The sequence below is a fragment of the Cololabis saira genome, chromosome 20 (genome assembly GCF_033807715.1).
Source record: "Cololabis saira isolate AMF1-May2022 chromosome 20, fColSai1.1, whole genome shotgun sequence".
In the NCBI taxonomy this organism is placed as follows: Eukaryota; Metazoa; Chordata; class Actinopteri; order Beloniformes; family Belonidae; genus Cololabis; species Cololabis saira.
This window is the reverse complement of record NC_084606.1, coordinates 8,633,419-8,659,933: the sequence shown is the minus strand read 5'-3', so window position 1 is coordinate 8,659,933 and position 26,515 is coordinate 8,633,419. Positions and strand designations below refer to the sequence as shown.

The 26,515-nt window shown below is 41.0% G+C and overlaps 1 protein-coding gene and 1 long non-coding RNA gene across 2 annotated transcripts in view; one reads left to right on the top strand and one right to left on the bottom strand.

The window, feature by feature from the left end:
• LOC133420868 (NACHT, LRR and PYD domains-containing protein 3-like) overlaps positions 1-8,141 on the bottom strand; it is a 42,568-nt gene extending 34,427 nt beyond the window's left edge. Inside the window, exons 1-5 of the mRNA XM_061710740.1 lie at positions 8,092-8,141; positions 1,910-2,042; positions 1,632-1,829; positions 1,393-1,509; positions 758-836 (exon numbers count right to left, since the gene is read on the bottom strand). Coding sequence (XP_061566724.1) covers positions 758-836; positions 1,393-1,509; positions 1,632-1,829; positions 1,910-1,998 — 483 coding nt within the window. The 5' untranslated portion in view covers positions 1,999-2,042; positions 8,092-8,141. The remainder of the gene's footprint in view (positions 1-757; positions 837-1,392; positions 1,510-1,631; positions 1,830-1,909; positions 2,043-8,091) is intronic.
• A 14,951-nt stretch (positions 8,142-23,092) lies between these two features.
• Positions 23,093-26,006, top strand: LOC133419942 (uncharacterized). The gene is made up of 3 exons (XR_009770571.1): positions 23,093-23,207; positions 25,418-25,539; positions 25,617-26,006. It is a non-coding gene; the product is annotated as an uncharacterized LOC133419942 (long non-coding RNA).
• The last annotated feature ends 509 nt before the right edge of the window (positions 26,007-26,515 follow it).

Sequence of the window (26,515 nt, the reverse complement as noted above, 5' to 3'; positions counted from 1 at the left end):
TACTAACTTACAAAAATGAAAAGGAAGCAGACAACCACGCAATAAAAAAAAAAAGAAAGAAGGCAAGTGATGGGTCCAATGTTTCCCCAGCAGCAGAAGATATTAACGAGGCTGTTAGCCACTGATGGATTAATTATGCAAGTTCATTTTAAAGTAAGATATCAAATCACCCTACCCTCTTATAAATCTGTTTAAGGGGAAATATTTGACTTTTTTTTACTCTCCCTCTCCTTTTTGCATTTGGACTTTAACTGTTTGAAGTTAAACTGGGATGTCCCTGTGATATTGTTGCACTGACATAGTGAATAAAGTGAACGAGTTAAATTGCGTTTGTTAGATAAGCCTTTTCTGCTCTCTAACTCTGCCGCTTGCTGTCCGTGGTGCAGAAAACGGATGTGTATTGCGTAAAGACCCATTGGCTGAATTGACGCCACTGAGGGAGGAGACAGAGAGAAACTCCAGGTTCGCTGAAATAAACCTGGTCCCGACCAGGTTAGGTTCAGAGCGTCTGTTACTACGGTAACTGACCGAGAGTTAAGTTAAGTTAAGTTACCTCTCTTTGTGAAACAGGCTAGAGTTACCTCTCTCTCTCTGGTTTGAGTTACCTCCCTTTGTGAAATGGAAAACTCAGAGTTTCCCTCATTTCAGGGTTAACAGACTCAGAGTTTTCACTAAACCTGCTTTGTGAAACAGACCCCTGAATGGAGACAAACATCAACAGAACAGGTGGAGAAGCAGTTGTTGTTCATGTACAGACCTGAAATATGGAGTCCAGCTGGGTCTGATGCTGCTGGACAGACGGACCGCTGGGAGGCTCTGAGATCTGCTGGTCCACTCTGTGGAGGAACCAGGAATAATTAGCTCACATCATGTCTGTCCTCACAGACACAAACACCAGCTGAAGGTCCATGAAGTCCTGTTGGGATGAGGACAGTCCATCAGTGGTGGTGAAGGTTTACTAGTCCTGCTGATCCAACAAGGACGTACACATGACCTCAGTGAGAGCTCTGCTCATTCACACATTCACAAGATCCAGTTCTGCTCCAAGAAAAGTTACGACATCAAGAAGACGGACAATGGATGGAGACATGAAGCAGCTGATGAACTCTGGATCATCATCAGGATCAGTAAGAGGAACTCTGGATCATCATCAGGATCAGTAAGAGGAACTCTGGATCATCATCAAGATCAGTCCTCTGGAAGGTGAGACCTCCAGAGGAAAAAGCTCCTGACAGGAGATGAAGATCTATGAGGAGGAAGCTCAGATCACCATCAGGTGATGGAGGACCACACGGGTCCAGGACTACACGATCTACTCAGGAAGAAACATGTGGACATTTCCTAACATGAGGACTGATCTAAATACATTTAATGCGTTTAAATACATCTCACCTCTCTGAAGAAGACTGTTGGTCTCCTTTGAAGGTAATAACATATTCCATTGACTTGTCACTCTTCAAGGACAAACAGCTGGGTTCATGTTCAAGAGAGTCTCTTTTCTGATGGACCCTGATAGAAGACAACAGTTAAATGTAAATATTCTATTTAAATGAAAAATAAGTTATACAGATAAAAATATTTAGTCTATTTAAAAAGTATTAAACAAATATTTGGCGTTTGGATACACTCACCTCTTTACAGCAGAACGTTGGTCTCCTTTGAAGGTAATAATATATTCCATTGACTTGTCACTCTTCAACGACACACAGCTGGGTCCAGGTCCAGGTCCAGGTCCAGGTCCAGGTCCAGGTCCAGGTCCAGGTCCAGGTCCAGGTCCAGGTCCAGGTCCAGGTCCAGGTCCAGGTCCAGGTCCAGGTCCAGGTTGATTCCTGTAATAATGATGTTTGGTGATGTGAGTCTTGAGCTCTGACATGCAGAAGAGTCAGGGACAGTTAGATGCTCATCTCACCTCTGAGCTTTGCTCCGACTCTCATGTTCCCCACACAGAGAGGTTTTAGAGGGAGGGACTCCCTCCTCTCCGTCCTCACACTGGTCCATTCTGCTGAATTCACGTCCACGTCAGCTCACACACACACCTTCATCTGCAGAGGAAACACACATCACTGGTGTTGTACAGAGACCAGCTGATCCTGCTCTGGTTTGTTCCTCTTTTGTGTTTTTTGCTTCTACTGAGCAGTAGAGGTCACTTGTGTTACGCCTCTGAAAAAGGGCAAGAAATAATTACGAGTGATGCAGTCTTTCCCAAACGATAGCATTTACTCAAATGCAAAACAATATTCACAATAATCACAGTTACAGAGGTTACATATCATCTGACATTAACAAAACACAAGCTGCGTCCGAAATTCCATACTTCCACCCTAAGGGCCGAGATATACTTGGTGTTCAGGTCGCATAAGCGGGTGGGTGGCGCTGGTCCCCGCCAGATACCAGCTGGTCCCGGTCAGAAACCAGCTGGTCCCGGCCAGATACCAGCTGGTCCCGGTCAGAAACCAGCTGGTCCCGGCCAGATACCAGCTGGTCCCGGTCTGATACCAGCTGGTCCCGGTCAGATACCAGCTGGTCCCGGTCAGAAACCAGCTGGTCCCGGTCTGATACCAGCTGGTCCCGGTCAGAAACCAGCTGGTCCCGGTCTGGTACCAGCTGGTCCCGGTCAGATACCAGCTGGTCCCGGTCTGATACCAGCTGGTCCCGGTCTGATACCAGCTGGTCCCGGTCTGATACCAGCTGGTCCCGGTCCGATACCAGCTGGTCCCGGTCTGATACCAGCTGGTCCCGGTCAGATAACAGCTGGTCCCGGTCCGATACCAGCTGGTCCCGGTCAGAAACCAGCCGGTCCCGGTCAGAAACCAGCTGGTCCCGGTCTGATACCAGCTGGTCCCGGTCAGAAACCAGCTGGTCCCGGTCAGAAACCAGCTGGTCCCGGTCAGATACCAGCTGGTCCCGGTCAGAAACCAGCTGGTCCCGGTCTGATACCAGCTGGTCCCGGTCAGATACCAGCTGGTCCCGGTCAGAAACCAGCTGGTCCCGGTCAGATACCAGCTGGTCCCGGTCAGAAACCAGCTGGTCCCGGTCTGATACCAGCTGGTCCCGGTCCGATACCAGCTGGTCCCGGTCAGATAACAGCTGGTCCCGGTCCGATACCAGCTGGTCCCGGTCAGATACCAGCTGGTCCCGGTCCGATACCAGCTGGTCCCGGTCAGATACCAGCTGGTCCCGGTCCGATACCAGCTGGTCCCGGTCCGATACCAGCTGGTCCCGGTCCGATACCAGCTGGTCCTGATACCAGCTGGTCCCGGTCAGATACCAGCTGGTCCCGGTCAGATACCAGCTGGTCCCGGTCAGATACCAGCTGGTCCCGGTCAGAAACCAGCTGGTCACAAGTGACGGCGCCGTTTCCTTTGCCGAGATCGCAACCAAAGCAATGTTTTTTTTTTTTATTGAAACATTATATGGCACATAAAAGTCATATCAGAATTACAAACTTTTGCCTTGGGTTGAGCAATATCAGTATTACAAAATATACACTGAGAATCTAATTATCAACATAAAATAAAGATTAATTAAAATAAATAAATAAAAAATAACTCACAAGGGCCATCTCATATTAAATCATATCTTTCAAGTAAAGAAAACAGTTTAAGGGCTTTCTTTTCTTTAACAAGACTCAAGGACTTACTCAAGAGCTTTAGCTAATGTCTCCAATGGGTCAAACATGGTTTGGTCTTAAAATATCTACATTTGTGAATGAAGAACTTTCCCAATAACACCAAATTATTATGGACAAAGTCCAAATTCTTGTCTTCAACAAAAACACCAAATATACCTGTCTTCACTGTTAAATGTAGCTGAATGTCCTTGGACTGTAGCCAGCTCTGCATCTCACTCCACAAATATTGCACTGAATCACAATGAAATAAAAGATGTTGCAAAGTTTCAATTTCCCTTTCACAAAAAACACAATTATTCAATTCAAAATTAAGTTTTAATCTCAAAAACTAATTTGTTGGGTAAATTTCATGTAAAATTTTGAAGTTTACTTCTTTTATTTTCGGTGGAAGTGGAAACGAAATATATCTCTTTCTTATTTTCCTAATCTTTTCCACTTCAAATTCCTTTAGGATATACCATCTTTTTATTGGGTTGTTGGGGTAATATTCTTCTAGCAAAATGTTTCTAATGACTTTGTTAGTACATTTAAAGTCAAAAATCTAAACAAAAATCTAAATCTTTAATGCAGAGCTGTCTCAGTTCAGGAGAGACCTTAGAGTGACGAATGTCTTCTTTAACCATCGACCTCAGAGAAACTGGTATGGCTTTTATCACTTATAATGCTTAACAGTACGTTGAATTTGGTATTTTTTGCAAAAATCCTCAAACTGTAACACATTACCAGTATCACCCAGAAAGTGTGCAATAGCCCAGACTCCTTTCGATTTTCAATTCTCTATATAAACAGATTTTATACTGATGGTGATGAGCTACAATCAGTCCCAGCGTAGAAGAAAGTCTATTCCACCCATTTTTTGGAAAATCATATTACAGTTTTTCACTATTGCTTAAACACATTTCACGATACTGCCCTCACTTTTCACAAAACTCTAAACACAAAACACTTTTCTAAAGCTACGTACACTAAACCTCACAGTTTCTTTTCAAAACCAGCCCATCACACCAAAACAGATGCTCATATGCTCAAAAACCAACCCATTACACCAAAACAGATGCTCATATGCTCAAAAACCAACCCATCACACCAAAACAGATGCTCATATGCTCAAAAACCAACCCATCACACCAAAACGGATGCTCATATGCTCAAAAACCAACCCATCACACCAAAACAGTTGCTCATATGCTCAAAAGCAAACTCTGACACCAAAATACCACTCAAGGCCTGTGAAAATGTAAACACTACTGAGCATCATTAACCACATTACCAAAAAAATTTAAAACACAATGTTCACAGTGTGAGACTGTTCTTTTTACAGTTTCACATGTGCCAGGATGCATTTGAGCAACCCTTATTTATTCTCAAATATGTTTTGGGCATTTACTATAGATTTGTGCATTTCATGGGAATAGTTACATAATGCAGAAAATGCAGTAATATCACAACTCAATGCAAAAATTAGTACCGTAAACTCCATAGAGGATCCATTACACACAATAGATACAGTACAGTAACAATTGAGAACACAATGTTCAGGGTGCGATTTCTTTTATTACAGTACGTTTGAAAATTGACACAGTATGTTGTATGTTGACACCGAAATCATGGGGCGTCATCACGTGGGGCTGGGTCGGGCCACAGGACCTCATCAACGTCACAGGCAATATTGTCCATAGCCAAACAACGTGGGAAGAATGCCCTGGCATGCCACACCCAGCCTTGGAACGCCTCCACAGCCACATCATCACAGGCCAGGTCCATAGCCCTGAGAAGGTTCTCTCTGGTGTAAGGTTGGCGGTCATAGACCTTCCACCGCCATGATGAGAAGAACTCCTCTATTGGGTTTAGGAACGGAGAGTAGGGTGGCAGACATACACTAATGAATTGCTGATTGATGTTACAGTTTTTCACAATTGTTTAAACACATTTCCTGATAGACTACCTCACTTTCTCAAAACTCTAAACACAAATTACAAAACTCACACACAAAATGCAAAATCCTACACTTCTCTTGCAAAAGCACACTCTACCCTCAAAACAGTGTTAACTCTTCACTAAATGGTATTTCCTTCTCAAATGCCAAACACATCTGACACGAACTCCTCTTCTCCTGTCTTGATCATCCATTTTTGTTTTTGAGCCTTCAGCAAACTGCACTGACTTATATAGGTGTGGTCACATCATTTGCAATAGGTGTTTTCAATTATGAGTAGTTGTGTTTACTGATTGACACCAGGTATGTTCATTGTGTTCAAGTTTTGCTGATTGTGGGTAGCATTTTGCATCACATGAGCTTCACAATGCATATTGGATCAGAGTTATATGCAAAATGTGTTTTAGCACGGTAAAATGTGTTTAGAGTTTTGAGAAAAAGGGGATGGGTTTTGTGAAAAGTGTCTACAGGTGAATTGTGTTTGTGGTTGTGGCAAAAGGGGGGTAGTTTTACTAAATGTGTTTAGGCAACTGGTCATTTGGTTTAGAGTACTGGGTTTTGTGTTTTAGCAATAGAGAAAAACTGTAGGAACAACAAACCAGAAGGAATGTCTATTTGTAAGGAAAGATTTTAACCATTTCAGTTTCAAGACACCATTCATAATATCGAAATCGATCACATTCAACCCCCCATCATCATAGTTTTTTACCATGTCAATCTTTCTTATATATTGACATCTATTTCTCCATATGAACTTAAAATTAACGGTATTTATTGTTTTGATCATTCTTGTTGAGATGGGTAAGGAGAATGCCGGATAAATGAGTCTGGACAGACTATCCATTTTTGATAATAAGACTGCCAAAAATTGAAATATCCTTTTGCATCCCTTAGAATTAGTGATGCACCGATTGTTTGGTAACCGAAATTGTTCAGCCGAAAATGGCAAAAAAACACTTTCGGTGTTCGGTGGAATAAGTGAGGAAAAAAACCGAACAATTAATAACGGCGTTGTAAAATAAGGAAATAGACTGGCCGCTCCGTCCCGTAACGTTGCGCACTACATAAATCGTTGGCCAACCAAAAACTAACCCCATAAGAATTTTACCTAACATTCACCAGGAGGTGAAACCAAAACAACATAATGCTGGAAAATTAAAAAATTTTCATTTTTTTATGTTCAATAAATATTTTCTACCTTGTAATTTTGAAAAATATTTTTTTCTTTTAAAAGCATGCCTAAATCAAATTTATTTGATTTATGCAATGGTGAAAAAATTGGCAAAATAAATGAAAAACTGCTGAAGAACCATGTTCGGTATTGTTCGGTATTCGGCCAAGTGTTTATTATTATTTTCGGTTTCGGTTTCGGCCACAAATTTTCATTTCGGTGCATCACTACTTAGAATTGACTTACACTTGTCCACATTGTTCCAAATATTCATCTTTTCAACTGCTGTTTTGTCCTTAAAGATACCAATCCCCAAATATATGACCTCCTGTTTTATCTTTATATTATACAGGGATTGTAACCAAAGCAATGTTATAATCTCCTACATCATCCAATATTGTCATGTAAATTTGTTTGTTGTTCTAATCTGCTACTGCTACTACCTCTGCTACTAAATATATATATCACTTTTCCAACTGTTGCTCTGCTTACTGCCCCCTATTGGTCACCGCCGGTACGAACCGCACGCGAGGAACGTTGCCGTTGTTGGTGGACCCGAACGGACGCGAACGCAAGCTCAAACACCAAGAAGATATACTTGCCTGTTGGTGCCTTTCGGACGCAGCAAGTTTTTCTCTGAGACATGCGCTGCGTCCGAAATCGCATACTTCCACCCTAATGAGTATGCAAAATGAGTATGTGAGATTTTTTAGTGCGTCCGAAACATTAGTAAGTACGGTAATCTTGTTTCGGCCAGAATAAACGGGAAAGAGTGGAGCGGTGCTGCTACTGCTGCTGCGACAGGTTACCATGGTAACAACTCCCCCTCCCTACGGCAGGAAGTGACGTGTGCGCTCTTAATAGTACGTCCGAATTAATGCACACTACTGATATTTACTCAAAAGTGTGCCGAATTTAAGTATACTTTTTAGTACCGGTATATACTTTTTAGTATGGCATTTCGGACGCACCCATACATCTCATTTTACTAAACGTATAATGTCTAGTATTAGCTCAAGAACTTCCGTAGACTCTCGCAAATAATCATAAAACCTACTTAATAACCAATAAATGACACTGTTCAAATGTTCAAAATACATTTACATTATGCACCTGTAGACTTGTAAACAATAGAAAAACTAGACGTAGGTACACAACATGGCACACACACACACACACACACACACACACACACACACACACACACACACACACACACACACACACACACTCGACAAAACTCTGCTCTACATTACTTTTAACCAAACATTTAAATAAACATTCTCTAACTACTCAGAAATATATCACAAACTTATTTAGACCATTTACATTGCAAATGTACTGGTAACATACCTGAAAAAGGGCGAGAAATAAAAGGCTGACGCAGTCTTCCCCAAACAAAAGCCTTTCCTCAAGTGAGGAAGTTCCCTCCTCTCCAAGGAATGTGACACAAGCAGTCGATCCCAGAACCGTTCAGATTCATTTCTGAAATAAAATACTTTTTAGCTTTTTAACATGTTTTTACTGTTTTTAAACTTTCTTGTGACTGATCTTTTTAATCATATCAGCATTTCTATGAGTTTTTTTTATCTTTTTAAGCATTTTTATGATATTACAGACCATGAACTGATTGTGATTTTAAACCTATTAACAAATCATTTGTATTATACTTTTAACTTGTCACACACTGTTTTTAACTTGTAGCAGATGAGAATATAACACTTTTAGCTTATCACACTCTCCCCTACAAAATAAATGTTGTCCCAGAAGCCCCTGCTTCATAACACAAAGCATACACTGTAGGGACATCTAGTGGTAGATATAAAATAGAGCTACGACTATCACATCACAACACACTGGGAAACGTCCATTTCTGTTTTATACGTACCTGAAAGTGTTTCTAGACATTTGCTCTCCACCTGTGTGTGTTTGTGTGTGTGTGGCTGTTTCCGAATTTGCATACTGTACTACTAGTATGTACTGATTTGGCCAAAATGTACTATGTAGTATGCTGTATGTGAACAGAAGGAAATCTGCAGTATGCGAAAAATACCCAGATGTTTTACTGATTTGGAAAAAAATTTGCAGCATGCATCAGACCAGACTAGCTCGCCTACTATATCCCAAAATGCAATGCTGCATCAGACCAGTCTACCTCGCCTACTATATCCCAGAATGCAATGCTGCATCACATCAGACTAGTCCATGGATCTATAATATTAACTGGATAGAACACCGAAAATGGCCGCCCATTCATTTCAATGTAAGTTGCTCACTCAGCGCATACGCCGAAAAATTTCCTGACTTCCGGGTTTACTTCCGCGTTAAGGGGCCCATAGAGCCTGCGCAGTTGGGTCACCTCCCATGATGCTCTGGGGCCTCCCATCATGCCCCGGGGCAACATCAATCGCACGGACACGGCCGTGACGTCACGCCGAGAAAGAGACTTTTCTTTGACTTTTCTGGCCGTTATAAAACATTTTTGACGGATATAAAGTCCATGACTTAAAAATATAGAATACAAAGATTAGTAATTGCCGGTGATTACAGCTGGAGGTTCCTGTGAACAGTTTTAGAGGCTTCTCTTTTACTATTGCGGTCTATGGGAAAAAAGTTTTCTGGGCCCCATGGGATTTTTTGTTGCAGTACCGCGGCTGGCCACTGGGAAAAATCGGCATGCCTTCTGAGTCCGAGACTTGGGGGCTGGCTGGGCTGGACCAGAGACGTTCAATAAACTGTACATACTGAATATAAAGTGAAGCTTCATGTTTTCTTTCTTTACTATATAGATGAATAAAGTTCTATCTATCTATCTGTCTAGTAAAAACATGAAGTTTCACTTTATATTCAGACAAACTAATGTGGCAGCTACAACTGTTAGATTTCATCTATTAAACCAACATTTATCTTCCTAAATGATTTATTTCAGCCAGTGGTAATTCTCCACAGAGCTGCTGCTGCTCCCCGGGGCCGGCTCTTTTGATCCCCGAAACATCGGATCAAATTTCTTAACAGGCGTTATTTGGATAAACTGAGCCTAGGTTGGGGATCTTAACGGTTACTTTGGCACCTGAAAAAATATTAAAACTTAATAAAGTGGCATATTAACAGCGCTACAGCTGAAATTAAAACAGCTTCTAGCCTGCTTTTAAATCTCAGCTTTCGCTGCCGTTTTGGTGCGAAATGCATTCTGGGATACACTGTAGCACACTGCTGTGTGAACGGTCGACTGGAGCAGCGTACTGAATCCTTCATTTAGTAGGCAGTATACAGTGCATACTTTGCAGTATGTAGCATGTAGTATCCGAATGCGGATACAGCCTGTGTGTGTGTGTGTGTGTGTGTGTGTGTGTGTGTGTGTGTGTGTGTGTGTGTGTGTGTGTGTGTGTGTGTGTGTCCACAGCAGCCATGAACTGTCCTCCTCACAGTGACACTAGTAAATCCAACAGAGTTAAAACAGGAAGGACAATCCTGCACCAGCCGCCCTTTTAATCCACTTTTTGTACACTCACAAAGATGAAATTGTCCTGATTTTTCCGGTTCAACTAGAAGCAGTTGTCTCATTAATTCTGGACATGAACCGATTTGAAAACATGTGAATTTTATTGTTACTTCTTTTTCAGCAGCTGCTGATCTTCCACCTCAGACACCAACGATGATCCCAGAACAAGAACCTCAGGAGAAGACGAGTACATTGGAATGGGAGTAGGTACATCAGCTATTGTGGTTATTTGTTTTATAAGTTTAATTAAGAAAAGGAAGAAAAAAACCGACATTCTTCGTCTCAGACGAAGGAGAAGTTTCTCTTGAATCATGAGAAGTTTATGATTGGAGTCTCAAACCGACTGCAGGACTTTCTTCCTCCATCTGATCACTTGGACGGCCTGTACCAGGAACCTTCTTTACTGTTGATGTTTTAATGAAATGTACATTTTATTTATTTATTGTTGGTGCTGATGAAATGTACTGTCAGTGAAGACAAACCTCCCTACGGGATAAATAAAAATAAATCTAAAATCTTTAAGACTTTAAGTATTAAGTTAATAATTTTGTTAAACAATCACAAACGATTTGCCTTGTACATAAAAATTGTTCTTCAAGTCATTTTGTAATTTCTGGTTTTTCATTTTAAACTTTTCCATGATTTTTAATATCAGTGTCTTGTGTGTTAAATAGAACTTATTTTAATATCAAAAGATAAAATTCAGATGTGACATATTTTAGAGAAACATGTTCAAATAAATTACTTAAATTTGAATTTGATCATCAGAGGAAGTTGATACCAGTTGTGTATAAATATTATTTTCACTCGTCAGTATTTTACTGTTCAGGTGAAATAAAGAACCGCCGGGTTACAAGATGACAGATCTGCTGACAACAATGGCCAAATATACCTGGGGTTATTATGGTCTGTACTTAGTTTCTCCATGTGAGCATTTTAGTGATTAAAAGACAGTTACAAGTTTATTTCCTTTACCAACTAATAAACACCACACCAGGTTGTTCTGGCACCAGCTGATTGAACTGAACTGAACTGGGTTGAAAACATAAAGGAAAACACATATTTTGATGCAGAACCTCTTTTATTATTTATCTTTGACCTGATATGGATTAAATATACAAATGAACATGTAAAACTGCTTCATGACAAAGTGTTTTATCAAACTGGTCCAGAGCAGAGTCTCCATGAACAGAGAAACAACAGGAGACGGAAGCAGCAGTGTCTCCTTGTGTCCACTAGAGGGAGACTAAGTCTCTCCAGTCAGACTAGATGTTGGTTCTCGGAGCTGGAAAGTCTGAACTTTGGTCTCATCGTGACTCTCCAGCTCTGTGTCCCTCACAGGGAGCCTCCACAGAACATGTTCAGGACTTCATCATTTCTCTCACATTCTGAGACATTGAACCCAAACGAAAACAGATGAACTTCATTCCTATAATTTACTTTTTTTCCAAACAACCAGAAACAGAAACTGTATTTTTTTAAAGATTAGATATAAAACTAAATCTGTTCATGAACACGTGTTTCTAAACGCATGTTTCTGCGCACATTCAGGGATCTAAACGAGGATGTTTGGTGTCGGTGTTTCTGTCAAATGATGAAACAGCTGCTTTAATTCCAGTCACCTCCAGATGTCGCTGTTTCTCTCCTCACATTCAATCATTTTGGAATCAAAACGAAAATAAAATCTTTGTTTCACAAGACTTCACTCAGGGCTCTCAGTCTCCAGTGAGACATGTGCATTCCAACAAGTTCACACCCAACACACGGCCTGTTTTTGTTCCTGGGTAAAGTCTGAGTTTCAGCTTCAAGCACTTAATCCACCATAAAGCACGGAAACCTGTATTTCTTGCATCATTTGTTAATTATTTTCAAACTTAATCATATTTTAGATCTTGTAAATTAGAGTTCGAGTCCGCCAGGTTTAAATCCTGTAAATCTTCATGTGTTTTATTGAATTTATTATCATCATTATCACCACTATCAATATTAATTGTTATTAACATTATATCAATGTTATAATCATAATCATCATTAATATTGATATTATTTTAAACTTAAAATCCTGTTTTTATGTATGTTTTAATGTCCCCAACCCCACAAATAATAAAAAAAAACTCCATCCAAACAAACTTCAAAACTTGAGCCCTCAATGGTATTAAAACTTACAAGAAAATTTTTTTCTTACCTCTAAAGTTGTGCTTCTGTAACATGACTGATTTTTGTAAAACTAACGTAACGTCAGGTTCTCCGTGAAAGCATGGACGACAACCTGTTTTAAAAGAGAGCAGACAATATCTGAGAGTGAAAACACAAATGAATGCTCTCTAATCTAAATAGTATGCTCTTGATAAATGACAGGATAATGACCCCATAACTGCATTGTGGACGAACCTTACTTGGGAACAGCGCGTCATAACGGAGGTCAGAACTACATACTTTCTGAGGGGTCTGCAAGTATATTCCACCTTTTATTGTAACTGAACTGGTTCCTGTCAGCCGTAAACACGACAACAACCACCCAGCAACCAGTATCTGTCACTAACTGCACTCTCCCTCCTCTGTTCATCTCTTAAACGTCCAGAAGCAACTAAACACGTACAGAACCACAGGTTCCTACAAGATGTGGTCCTTTATTGAACTGACTGCAAAATAAAGAAGTATACTTCTTTACATATATGTAAACATGTATTGTAGTGATGGCAGTATACTGTGTACATATACAGTATATGTACACACAGTATACTATGTACATATACATATATGTACACACAGTATACTATGTACATATACATATATGTACACACAGTATACTGTGTACATATACAGTATTTACCGGCAGTATACTGTGTACACATGTATATATATATACATATATACAATAAACAGCCATGACAACATGCAACCACATCACAGCCGACGTTACTAAAATACTCACTAGTCATTTACGCATACAGTCCAGCATCAGAACATCAACTACTTCCCTGTGCCATCACTCACATAGAAGCCAATAAATCCCACAAAACACTCACGTAAACACAGCTTAACAACGATTAAGATATAAGATAAGATCAAATCATAACTGAACACTATAAATCACTGACTTTGGAGCCTTTTCTACAGTTATCATCATGCTATCTTCAAATAAAAGTTTGCAGCTTGTAACACATCTGTCTCCCATCTGTCAATTACACGTAACTCACATGAACCTTTTTTCCACTTTAAAGATAAAAAATGTGATACACAAAGATCAGGATAAAAGTGCTGTACCTGTACAGTATGTATGTACAGTAAAAACATACTGCAACTTGTGGTACTTAAATTAACCTCTGATTTCTACAAAAACTAGCTTCATTTTTTCGTTTCTGGGATAAATGAAGTATTTTTGAAATAAATTGAACTGAATTAGATCTATTGCACGTGTAATCAGTATAAAGTACCTCTCAAGGACGTAGCACAAGATGGTAGGACTCAAATGCACGACGTAGCTCAGTTGTAACAGTAAAACCAGGTTTAATTCAGGCAAGGGTCAGTACACGGGTAAGCAGTCAAAATAGCAAAAAACGTGAGGCAAAAGGCAAGGTCAAAAAACAAGCAAGATTCAAAAATCCAAAAGGCAATGACTATGACAAAAATGCTGGTAAGTGGACTGTGAAGAACAACGAACTGGTAACGAGACAAGATACAGAGGGAAATATATGCACAGACTGATTGGGGGTGATTGGACACAGGTGTGGGAGAAACGGTCAGGGATCAGGTGCACACAGACCAGGAGGGAATATAATAGGGCAGACAGGAACCGAAGACACAGGTGAGTACTAGAAAATAAAACAGGAAGACCATACATAAAACATGAGGGACAAAATAAAATCCTAAACCCAAAACATGACAGTTCCTCTCAACAATGGACATCAATCAAGTAAAGCTTCGCCGCTGGAGGATGCTACGTCCACTCATGTTTAAACTCATGCCGCTTGTATCTCTGACGTCATTTACAATGGAAATGTTTGAATAAGGGTCATATGTAAAGTTTTAACTAACGTTAACCCAGATGCAGAAGTTTCCTCCTGCTGAAAATCACATCCATTGATAATCTCACAGCGACAGAAGCCTGTCAATGCCCAACAGTCACATCCTGGCGACTTCAAGGAGAAATAAAAAGGGAATCACTGAGATACTGAGGTTGGGCCTGATTGTCTGACGTGCAAAAAAACTTGTCTTAGTTCAAAATACGTTTAACCTTTTATTAACGAAAAAATAAGGTGAATTGATTCAATTCTGATAATGTGCTTGAACTTAGCAGCACTCAAATAATGTTGCGGTCAACAAAAAACACAGCAACCCAGCTCACCCCCCTAAATATAGGAAGGCCATCACTCATCTTACCACAATGGAACACAGTGAAGCAGTTTTAGGGCTGTGACCTAGGTTCTACCTCTGCAGATGTTGATATCCTTGTCGGTAACATTGAAGATTTGCTGCACTCGGCTTTAGATGCATGAATTCCCCACAATCCCTACTGTATCTGAGAAGCCAAAAGCCTTGGCAGGCTATACAACGCAAGCCTGAAAGACCAAGAACAGGTGAACAACTGTGCATTGATGTGTGACATCAATACAGGCCTAAAGGTAATTGACAACACCCAACTACCTGGGAATTTAAAAGCCTGGTGCTACCAGTTCGGTCCACTACCCAGCTGTTGTGGCCCCTGGGCTGTCTATGAGGTGCCCATCCCAACAGCAGAGAAGCTGGAGAGAAGATTCACAGCCCACGTCAAAAAGTGGCTTGGAATTCCAAGCTGCCACACCACCATTGGCCCATACGGAGATAGTGTTCTTAAGCTGCCCCTCACCAACTTTAAAGGGGAGTTCAAGTGTTCTAAAGCATGACTGCAGATGACCTTGAACAAATCCAATGATCCGATGATCAGTGAAAATGTACCGACCCTGGTGACTGGCCGCACGTGGAGACCAGCAAGAGCAGTGGAGGAGGCAACAGCAGCTCTCAAACAATGCAAACATTGTGGGGAACGTTCAGAAAGGAAAAGGAGGCCTTGGACTAACACCAGGCCGCCCAGCCTGGAGAAAAGCCACCGGTCCAGCACGGAGGAAGATGGTGATGGAGGAAGTGCGGCGTCAGGAGATGGCAAGATGGGCCAAGGCAGTCGCCCTCAGCAAATAGGGACTTGAGCTGGAGGGATGTATGGAAGCAAGGAGGCTGATCTTTGCCATCAGAGCCACAAATTACGTCCTTCCCACACCAACTAATCTCCAGCAGTGGTTTGGCGAAGGATCCTGGGTGCGTCCTGTGCTCCAAGCTAGCCTCCCTCTGGCACATACTCACCGGATGTAAAACCAGCCTTACCCAAGGTCGATACATTTGGGGCCACACATGTAATACCTCAACAACAATGTGGGCAAGTGTCTTTGTCTGAGAAGGGGCTACAGCTACCAGGAGCAACTCCACACCATCAGAGAGAAGCCAGTCGTGCCTAGCACATGACTGGAAGATGCTGGCAGACATTGGCAAACACCTGGTGTTCCCCTCAGAGATTTAAATTCAATTCTTCCCGCGAATCCTCTTCAAGTCCACCATTCACCGTTAATCCACCAGTCATTTCTATGTGCTTGCACAGGAATCAACATCTCATCATGTGTTTCTGGAATCTAGCAAAGATATTACAAATATCGACCCAAAGGTTTTGGACAACAGGAGTAACTGTTTAATTTTTGATAGAACACAAAGTGGATTTCACATCAATGTCTCTTTTCTGCACCTGTTTATATAAACAGTCGTTGTTTCGTCATGGACTGTTCAACTCTGTTGGGGACTGATGAAACATTCCAGCAGCTTGACCCCTGCAGGGACACAACGACGCCTTGCGGAGAATTCCAGCAGCGCTTGACCCCTGCAGGGACACAACAACACCTTGCAGATTGCTTTTGGCCTCATGTCCCCCTTAAGAAATAGACATGCAGGTTCCAGTTCCTGAAGACCCCTGCCGGGACATTGTCACGCAAGGTCCGGCATCTTGCATCCCTGCCGAGACTTCCAGCCCCCACAGAGACAGAACCATATATGGACTTCCTGATCCCTCAGGGGTGGTCCCAAAGCTTAAGGGTCACACCTTTGACTGGCTCTCACTGGGCTGGTTTATTCTTCTCATTGTTGATTGAACTTTTGTATAAAAACCCTTTGACCAAACCAATCTGGGTCGGCACACCAACTTCAGACTTGATCTGTGCTGGTCATGCCGGCTTACTGATTAAAAACTCTCTATACCACGAGCGGACTTCTAAACTGGTTTTTGATAAATTCCTCAACAGGACACAAACACCTGTACCATTGTATGATGCATGGAGGTATTTAAGAAATGCAGGAGAGTAATTCAGCCATCAGGGCTGGGAAACTGGTTCAGGCAGAAAAGCTTTCTAGTGAAATATACAAGTTCCCAAACAGAACAATGATACTTTCAATTTGACGAAGCAGCTGCAGTGATCGGGGAGAGAGATTTCCTCTCACCTCGCTTTAATTGTTGCTTCTCAGATATAATCGGTGTCAGAGTTTCAGCTTCTCACAGTTCGGTCAGATACTTCAAGTTCAGGACTGCTCAGCCGCACAAAGAAACATAAATGTAAGTATTTTGGATAATCGATAAAGATTTACTCACCAACAGTTTTTTGTTGATATAATTACGGAGCTTTTCTAGTTAACTTTGACCCTAACTGCTCAGTAATGGACCAAATCTTGTAGTAACCTGTGGTTCTGTAAGTGTTTAGTTGCTTCTGGACTTTTAAGAGATAAACGGAGGAGGGAGAGTGCAGTTAGTGACAGATACTGGTTGCTGGGTGGTTGTTGTCGTGTTTACGGCTGACAGGAACCAGTTCAGTTACAATATAAGGTGGAATATACTTGCAGACCCCTGAGAAAGTATGTATTTCTGACCTCTGTTATGACGCGCAGTTCCCAAGTAAGGTTCATTCACAACGCAGCTATGGCGCCATTATCCTGTGATGTATCAAGAGCATACTATTTACATTAGAGAGCATTCATTTGCGTTTTCACTTTCAGATATTGTCTGTGCTCTCTCAAAACTCTTCACAGTCACAAGTCCAGGTACTGACACTTCTGTCAGATCAAAGGTCACAAATGTTTTATAAAATGAGAAAGCATCAGTATGAACGTGTGAGTGAATTACAGGCTGAAATCTTTAATCAGAAAGTATCTGATGATCAAACATCTGCAGCTCCACAGAACATGTTCATGACTTCATCATTTTTCTCACTTTGAATGAGACATTGAACCCAAAGTCAAACAGATTTACAGAATAACGACGAATAAAATGAAACAGTTGCTGTAAATCCGTCAGTCCAGTTTTGCTGTTGTGACCAAAGTTGTCACATTAAGAAACAAGACGTCACCGCACACTTGTTTCAGGCCGCCTTTGTTATGAATGCCCCACCCAGACTGAGGTTATGTACTGTGGTCGAACAAGACTCAGACCGAGGGGATGGAGTCGAGCTAGCATGAATTGGTGTAACAGCGCCCTCTGGTGGATAGCAGGCAGCGGTAAATGAAACGAACACTGAATTGTGACATAAATATGGTTATAATGAGAATGAAGTAACCTCTGTTTCACAAGACATGAATGTGATTCTGATACATCAGACCCTGCTGGGTAAAACTGGAATAAAGACAATAAACACTGTTATCGTGGAAATCATGCGGTTTGGAAACACGTTTTCATGAACAGATTTAGTTTTATATCTGATCTTAAAAATTACAGTTTCTGTTTTTGGTTGTTTGGCAGAAAAAGTAAATTATAGGAAATTAAGTTCATCTGTTTCCGTTCGGGTTCAATGTCTCATTCAAAGTGAGAGAAATGATGAAGTCCTGAACATGTTCTGTGTGGGTGACTCTCCAGCTCTGTGTCCCTCACAGGGAGAAGATGATCTGCAGGATCCTGCTGCTCATCATCCTCACATCACATGTCTGTGGTCAGTTTAAACCTTCACTTTATTAACTTTAACACACTTTAACATCACTAACAGATCCATGACTCAGAGCTCTTAGTCCTTAGATCAATGTTTAGTTTACTTCATTTTTATCTATAAAATCGAGTTATAATTTAATAATAATAATAATAATAATAATAATAATAATAATAATAATAATAATAATAATAATAATAATAATAATACAAAAAACAATAGTTTTCCAAATATGGCATTGTGGCTGATAATAAGAGCTCTGACAGCTCTGATACCACACTCACATTTGACAGTTTCACATCAGGTCCTTCACTGGTTTAAAAGTACAAAAACTACAGAAATGTGTCAACATGCTCCTCTCTTTCCCTCTCTGTCTCCTCAGCAGCAACATTTGTAGTGAATGTGACACAGAGCTCCTATCAGACAGAGGAGAACCACAACATCACCCTGGAGTGGACCTTCACCCCCAAACCTGGAACCTCCTCCAGCCCTCCTAACATCTACTGTGACTTCACAAACCATCCGAAGATCCTCCTTGGGGTTTATTGCTTTCAGGGTGTTGACATCCTGAACTATCAACATGAACAGTTTGCAGGACGAGTCCAGAGCGACAGAGATGCTCTGAGAGAGGGACGACTAAGACTCCACATGTCCAGACTCAGGACTGAGGACTCAGGACAGTACTGGTGTAGACTGGACACAGAGTCTGGATGGGGGTCTGCCAGCTGTGAAGTCCTCGTCTCTGGTAAGTCCTCTCAGTAGAAGTTGATGAAACTGATGATTCTCACTGTTGGACTGACTGTGGTCTGAAAGTGGACCTGAGACACTGGAACCAACATTCACCACTGGAACATCCAGAGACTCTTTATCCAACATAATACAGATGTTGCTGCTGAATCTGTTCACATGTGAATGATTTTCACAGTTCTGATCACAAACTAGGATCTCACTAATGAGAGTTGACATTAAAACAGTATCTGTAGATACAGTAGTTGTAATGTAGTTGTTTGGTTTCCTCGGTCAGGTCATTATTACAACGCTGAACAATGAGTGGTGACTCTGCTGCCCCTAGAGGGCTGGAGGGGAATCAAACACTAACAAGTACTCTTACAGTTTACTGAGTTAAACATCACTGATAATCTTTCTTTCCTTTCTGGACAGCTGTTGAGTTCCAACCTCAGACACCAACTCTGGTCCCACACCCGAGTGACGGATGGACCGAATCCTGGTTTCTGCTGAGATTACTTCTAATAGTATCTCTGCTGTGTGTTTTTTTTGCACTTGTCATGCACATATGGAAAGGAGATATGGTCTTCAGAATGCGGCAAGATGCATTGGAATATTTCTCCCGACCTTCATCCAAGAACATGTGAACTGTCTCCAGAGATCCAGATGTCTGCAGCTGGCTGGGAGAGTTGCATGAGTTTATCAGTAAATCTCATCTAAACCATCACTGTGTTCCAGATGAACTTCTACCATTTGCAAATTCATCTCTGAGGGAGTCAGGCTCATCAAATGCTTTAGGTTTTTAATACTGTTTTCCAGCTTGGAATCAAGCACTTTTCAAGCACTTTCAATGTTCATTGTAAACTCTTCCAGAACTTTACTTGTTGTGGTAAATCACATATTTATGTTATATTTTATGTGAACATGTACCCAAAATAATTGTAAATTTCTTTGATATTTAAAACGCTATATAAGGGCGCTATATAAATCCAAGTCATTATTATTATTATTATTCATTATTATTAAAACATGCTCTGCTTTGAAGAATCAACAATTCTGTTTTATAAAATCAGGAAGATATGAAATTTTAAATGTGTCATTTGTTTGTCATGTGACTCGTCAACATCAAATAATTCTGTCACATTAATAAATCCAGCTGCTAAAACATCTGTCTTCTAGTTTGAGAGAAGACAACGTTAATATTTGATATTTACTGATTAACTTGGACGTTTATTAGCTTCCTGTCAGTCATCACCACCATCATCATCATCACCATCATCAAGGTTCAAATCAAATCTAAACCTAAATGTGATAATAAAACGTTCAAAGCCTCACCCTTAGTCTGAAACTCCCGAGCTGGAAATCAGAGAAGCCAGTTTTGTTAGTGGTAGTGTACCGACCCCCTGCTGGAGCTTATCTAGAGTTTCTGTCTGAATTTTCAGATTTCCTATCTGGTTTATTGATCAGATAAAGTCATCATAGTGGGTGACTTTAAAGGGGACCTATTATGAAAAACAAGTTTTTTCTTGCTTTAACATATATAAAGTGTAAATATTCTGAAGCTCTTCAGCATATGCCTAATAATAAAGCTCCGGGCCCGAATGGCTTTCCAGCCAAATTCTATAAGGAATTCTGGAGCATATTAGCACCAACATTTTATAAAATGATCCTAAATGTTAGGGAGAATAAAAGCTTACCCTTAAATATGAATTGTGCTAATATTAGTCTTTTATTAAAACCGGATAAGGATCCTTTGCTCCCATCGAGCTACCGCCCAATATCATTGATAAATGTAGATCTTAAAATAATCAGCAAAGCTCTTACCAAACGCACAGGAATCAACATCTCAGCATGTGTTTCTGGAATCTAACAAAGATATTACAAATATCGAACCAAAAGTTTTGGACAACAGGAGTAACTGTTTAATTTTTGATAGAACAGAAAGTGGATTTCACATCAATGTCTCTTTTCTGCACCTGTTTATATAAACAGTCGTTGTTTCGTCATGGACTGTTCAACTCTGTTGGGGACACAAACACCTGTACCATTGTATGATGCACGGAGGTATTTAAGAAATGCAGGAGAGTAATTCAGCCATCAGGGCTGGGAAACTGGTTCAGGCAGAAAAGCTTACTAGTGAAATATACAAGTTCCCAAACAGAACAATGATACTTTCAGTTTGACGAAGCAGCTGCAGTGATTGGAGAGAGAGATTTACTTTCACTTCGCTGTAATCGTTGCTTCTCAGAATTAAACGGTGTCAGAGTTTCAGCTTCTCACAGTTTGGTCAGATACTTCAAGTTCAGGACTGCTCAGCCGCACAAGGAAACATAAATGTACAGTGGGGAGAACAAGTATTTGATACACTGCCGATTTTGCAGGTTTTCCCACTTGAAAAGCATGTAGAAGTCTGTAATTTTTATCATAGGTACTCTTCAACTGTGAGTGATGGAATCTAAAAAAAAAATCCAGAAAATCACATTGTATGATTTTTAAGTAATTAATTTGCATTTTATTGCATGACATAAGTATTTGATACATCAGAAAAACAGAACTTAATATTTGGTACAGAAACCTTTGTTTGCAATTACAGAGATCAGACGTTTCCTGTAGTTCTTGACCAGGTTTGCACACACTGCAGCAGGGATTTTGGCCCACTCCTCCATACAGATCTTCTCCAGATCCTTCAGGTTTCGGGGCTGTCGCTGGGCAATACGGACTTTCAGCTCCGTCCAAAGATTTTCTATTGGGTTCAGGTCTGGAGACTGGCTAGGCCACTCCAGGACCTTGAAATGCTTCTTACGGAGCCACTCCTTAGTTGCCCTGACTGTGTGTTTCGGGTCGTTGTCATGCTGGAAGACCCAGCCACGACCCATCTTCAATGCTCTTACTGAGGGAAGGAGGTTGTTGGCCAAGATCTCGCGATACATGGCCCCATCCATCCTCCCCTCAATACGGTGCAGTCGTCCTGTCCCCTTTGCAGAAAAGCTGGTCCATGATGGTCCATGATGGTCCATGATGGTTCATGATGGTCCATGATGGTCCACGATGGCCCATGATGGTCCATGATGGTCCATGAATGTCCACGATGGTCCACGATGGTCTATGATGGTCCATGATGGTCCATGATGGTCCATGGTGGTCCATGATGGTTCATGATGGTTCACCACTGCACTGCTGCTTCTCTTTACTACTGATTTTCCAATCACTGATGGTTCATCCTGGACCTTCCGTGTGTCATCAGCACGTCGGACAATTTTAACAACATTTTAATCGTCTCATCGGCCTCCGTTGTTCTTTCACTTCATGCAGACCGATAATTTGATCCTTCACAAATCACCTGGATGTCTTCATCAACTCAGCTCGTTGTTTTCTTCTTCAGGGAAAAAACCTACCAAAGGGAAGAAAGAGAGCCCCGATAGCCGGGAGGGATGTGCAGAGGAAGAGGAGGTGGAGGAAGCACGCAGCCATGGTAACCGTCAGATGCATCATCATTTGGAAGATGATAACGTAACCAGGGATGGAAATTGATAAGATTTTTACGATTACAATTCCATTTTCTATTCTTCTTAACGATTCGGTTCTTTATCGATTCCCTTATCAATTCTCATTTGGAAAAAAAGGACGACAATGAGGCAAATGGCGCTAATATGATATGCAGCGTTCGTTAGTTAATTAGTTACCAGCAATATTATTAGCTAAGGACTAGCTAACGTTGCTGCTGCTGCTGCTGGGCTGAGAATTACTGACATCAATCCGGAGTGGATCAAAAACGCGACATTCATTGATTATTATTGCATATTGTGTACACAAATTTTTTTGCATGTTGGTAGTATTTCCTCCCTTTGATGAAATATTCACTCAGCAAGTATTTCAAGTTGCCCTGTTGTCTCTTTTTTACTGAAATGTAACCAGACCATTGAGCATTTGTATTGCTTGAGCGCCATGTTTACTATTGACTGCTGGCTTACGCAACGTGTGTAATGACATCGTTTGTTCCCACTGGAATCGAAAAAGGAAATTTTGCAAACGATTCCAAGGAATTGAAACACTGGGAATGGTTCTCGATTCCCATCCTTAAACGTAACGGTTCTTGGCGGGTGTTTGGCGGTTCCATGATCCCTCTGTCTTCCTGTCAGGTTCTGACGTCCAGGAGACGGAGCTCGGGGAACCGGAGGTGAAGCGATCCCATCAGTCTCCGGCCGCCGCCACTGATCTGAATCTGCCTCCTTTCAATCCCAGAACACCCCTGGGTGAGGACCCGCCCCCTGGTGGCTGCAGATTCACACGCCGTCCCCCCCATGTTCATGTTTAGTTACATTTATTAACGGAGAGCCCCTTGAGATGAATCATCTCGTTTTCGAGGGGGTCCAACATAAAACATACAACACAGTACAAAACACTCACGTACAACATACATAATACATAAGGCTCTCACACACAAACCACATCTGAAGAGCACAAGTAAATACTGCATATAACACAGTAATAACAAGAACAACCATAATAATAATAGTCATTGTCATCATCATTATTATACAATATATGAAAAAATAGATACATTATGTACAAAAAAAAGAAAAAAAAATTACTCAAATGAGAAGGCAATACCAATAGAGCAGGGGTCAGCGACCCGCGGCTCTTTAGCGCCGCCCTAGTGGCTGCTGGAGCTTTTTCAAAAATGTTTGACCTTTTTTTTCCTCTTTTTCTTTTTTTCCTTTTTTTGTTCTTTTCTTTTTTTCCCTTTTTTCTTTTTTTTCTCTTCCTTCTTTTTTCCTTTTTTTCTCTTTTTTTCTTCCTTTTTCCTTTTCTTTTTAATCTCGACATTTCAACTTTTTTCTTGACATTTCAACTTTTTTCTCGACATTTAAACTTTTTTCTTGACATTTCGACTTTTTTCTTCAACATTTCAAATGTTTTCTCAACATATCGACTTTTTTCTCGACATTTCGAATTTTTTCTCGACATTTCGAATTTTTTCTCGACATTTCAAATTATTTCTCAACATTTCGACTTTTTTCTCGACATTTTGAATTTTTTCTCGTCATTTCGACTTTTTTCTCGAGATTTTGAAATTTTTCTCAACATTTCGACTTTTTTCTCGACATTTTGAATTTTTTCTCAACATTTCGACTTTTTTCTCGAAGTGCATAATGAAAAAAAAAATCTTCCCCCAGTTATAACTAATATAGATACATGCAGCATGTGTTGGGTTCATTCTATTTGTCTACTCTATTTGTTTTTTGTGTTTTTGGTCCAATATGGCTCTTTCAACATTTTGGGTTGCTGACCCCTGGTCTAGAGGCAACTACATGGTTTATTGAGGTTGGAAAATAGTGAGTTTTTAAAGAGATGTAATGAATTGAGTTCTCTTATATTGATGGGTAGGTTGTTCTAATCTGATGGGGCCTTGAACTTAAAAGCACGTCTACCAATTTCTTTAAACGTCAAAGGAACGAAAAAGAAGGGTTGCTGAGTGTTTCTGAGGATGTATATGGAATCAGATATTGTTTTAGGTAGGATGGATAACTAAAGTGGATACATTTGAATATGAGTTGGAGCCATGGATCTATTATAAAACTGGATGGGACGTCAAAAATGGCCGCCCATTCATTTCAATGTATTCTGCTCAGCCAGCGCATCCGCTGAAAAAATCTCTGACTTCCGGGTTTACTTCCGCGTTATGCGGCCCAAAGAGCATGCGCAGTTGAATCACCTCCCATGATGCTCTGGGGCCTCCCATCATGCCCCGGGGCAATGACGCGAGTATTAATATAATATGTATTAATATAATATCTTAATTAATGTATATTATTACATGTATAGTATTACATATATTATTAATGTATTAATATAATATAATTATATAATATATATTAATATAAACATCCGTGGAATGCACGGACACGGCTGTGACGTCAGCCGTGACGTCACGCCCAGAAAGAGACTTTTCTTTGACTTTTCTGGCCGTTATAAAACATTTTTGACGGATATAAAGTCCATGACTTAAAAATATAGAATACAAAGATTAGTAATTGCCGGTGATTACAGCTGGAGGTTCCTGTGAACAGTTTTAGAGGCTTCTCTTTTACTATTGCGGTCTATGGGAAAAAAGCTTTCTGGGCCGCACGGGATTTTTGGTTGCAGTACCGCGGTTGGCCACTGGAAAAAATCGGCGCGCCTTCTGAGTGGGAGACCCGGGGGCTGGTTGGAGCCAGTGGTGTTGTCTTCTTGAGCTGATTAAACCAGTTTAATGATTGATACATGGAGCAGTGGTGAGTTTGGTTTGGGCACCGTAAGACAAATCTAAAGAGATTGTTGTAAATGACATTGAGGGGTTGAAGATGTGATTCATAAGTGTTCTGGTAGACAACATCAGCATAATCTAAAATAGGTAATAACAGTTGTGTGAATTATTTTCCTTGTTTGTAGAGTGAAACAACATGTTTCTGCTCCCCTCCAGGTCGTGAGTTCCTGGTTCCCAGATGGGGGTTCTTCTGTAAGATCTGCTCGGTTCCCTACCTGAAGGACGACGCGGCGGAGGACCGGCACTGCCGCAGCCAGGAGCACCAGGAGAACCTGCAGGTGCCCGAACACGCCAGCGTCAACGCTCAAATCCACCCACCTGCTCCTTTTCTTCAAGTTTCTCTTCTGCTTTTCAGAAATATTATCAGAAATCTTCACGAACGGCAACACAGAACTCTCCGGGTTCTGCTTGTGACTGACGGACCGGACCGTTGCATCCCCAGCGCCGTGACGGAGCGGCCTGCCGCCCCCGAGCAGCCGTCCCTCACCTCAGTGCTTCCATTCCTCCGACAGCCGTCTGTACTTTTACACTCCATTTGCTGCTAACTCCTTTTTTTGTGGGGGGAGGGGGGGTCTTTACCTAACTATCAAAGTTGTACAATCATGTGAAAGTTATGTTATGAGATGTTTTTCTTTGAAAATGTTATCAAAATCGAGTCGTCTGGAGTTTCCTCTGACCTTTACGTTGGCCAGTGACTTTCCGTCTTTTATTAAAGGAACGTCACATGAATTGTTTTTGTGTTTCTTGTCTGTACAACCTTTAAATGCAAAGTATTTTCCAGTAAAAATAAATGTTGTTTTTTTTAATATCTTTTCAAGTTAAAATTGTGTGGCATGTTTTTCGGGGTGACGGGGGGTTCATTGAAAGGAAAGTTCCAGAAATATGTTACTGGGATGTTCCATTAGGTCCTGATGGTGAAATATGAACATCTCTGTTCACTTTGATGGACGTAAACGAATTGGACCCCCCCCTCGTCTCAGTATCCCACATTTGTCGCGTGTCAATGAGGCCAAGGCCCCGGACAAAATAATCTAAGATGGGCCCCCCTGCGCCCGGATCTCTCCTTCTCCTCTTCCTCTCCTCTCCCTCTGCTCTTCAGGTTTTTATACAAGCTAATGGACATTAACATTAGAGCTAGCCAGTTACGAGTTACAAGGTTGGTAAACGTTGGCTGCGCTGTTTCTTACCTTGCTCTACGCTGACTTTATTAATTCCAGCTTCACCGTCACCACCTTTTTAAAATATTTGTGTAGA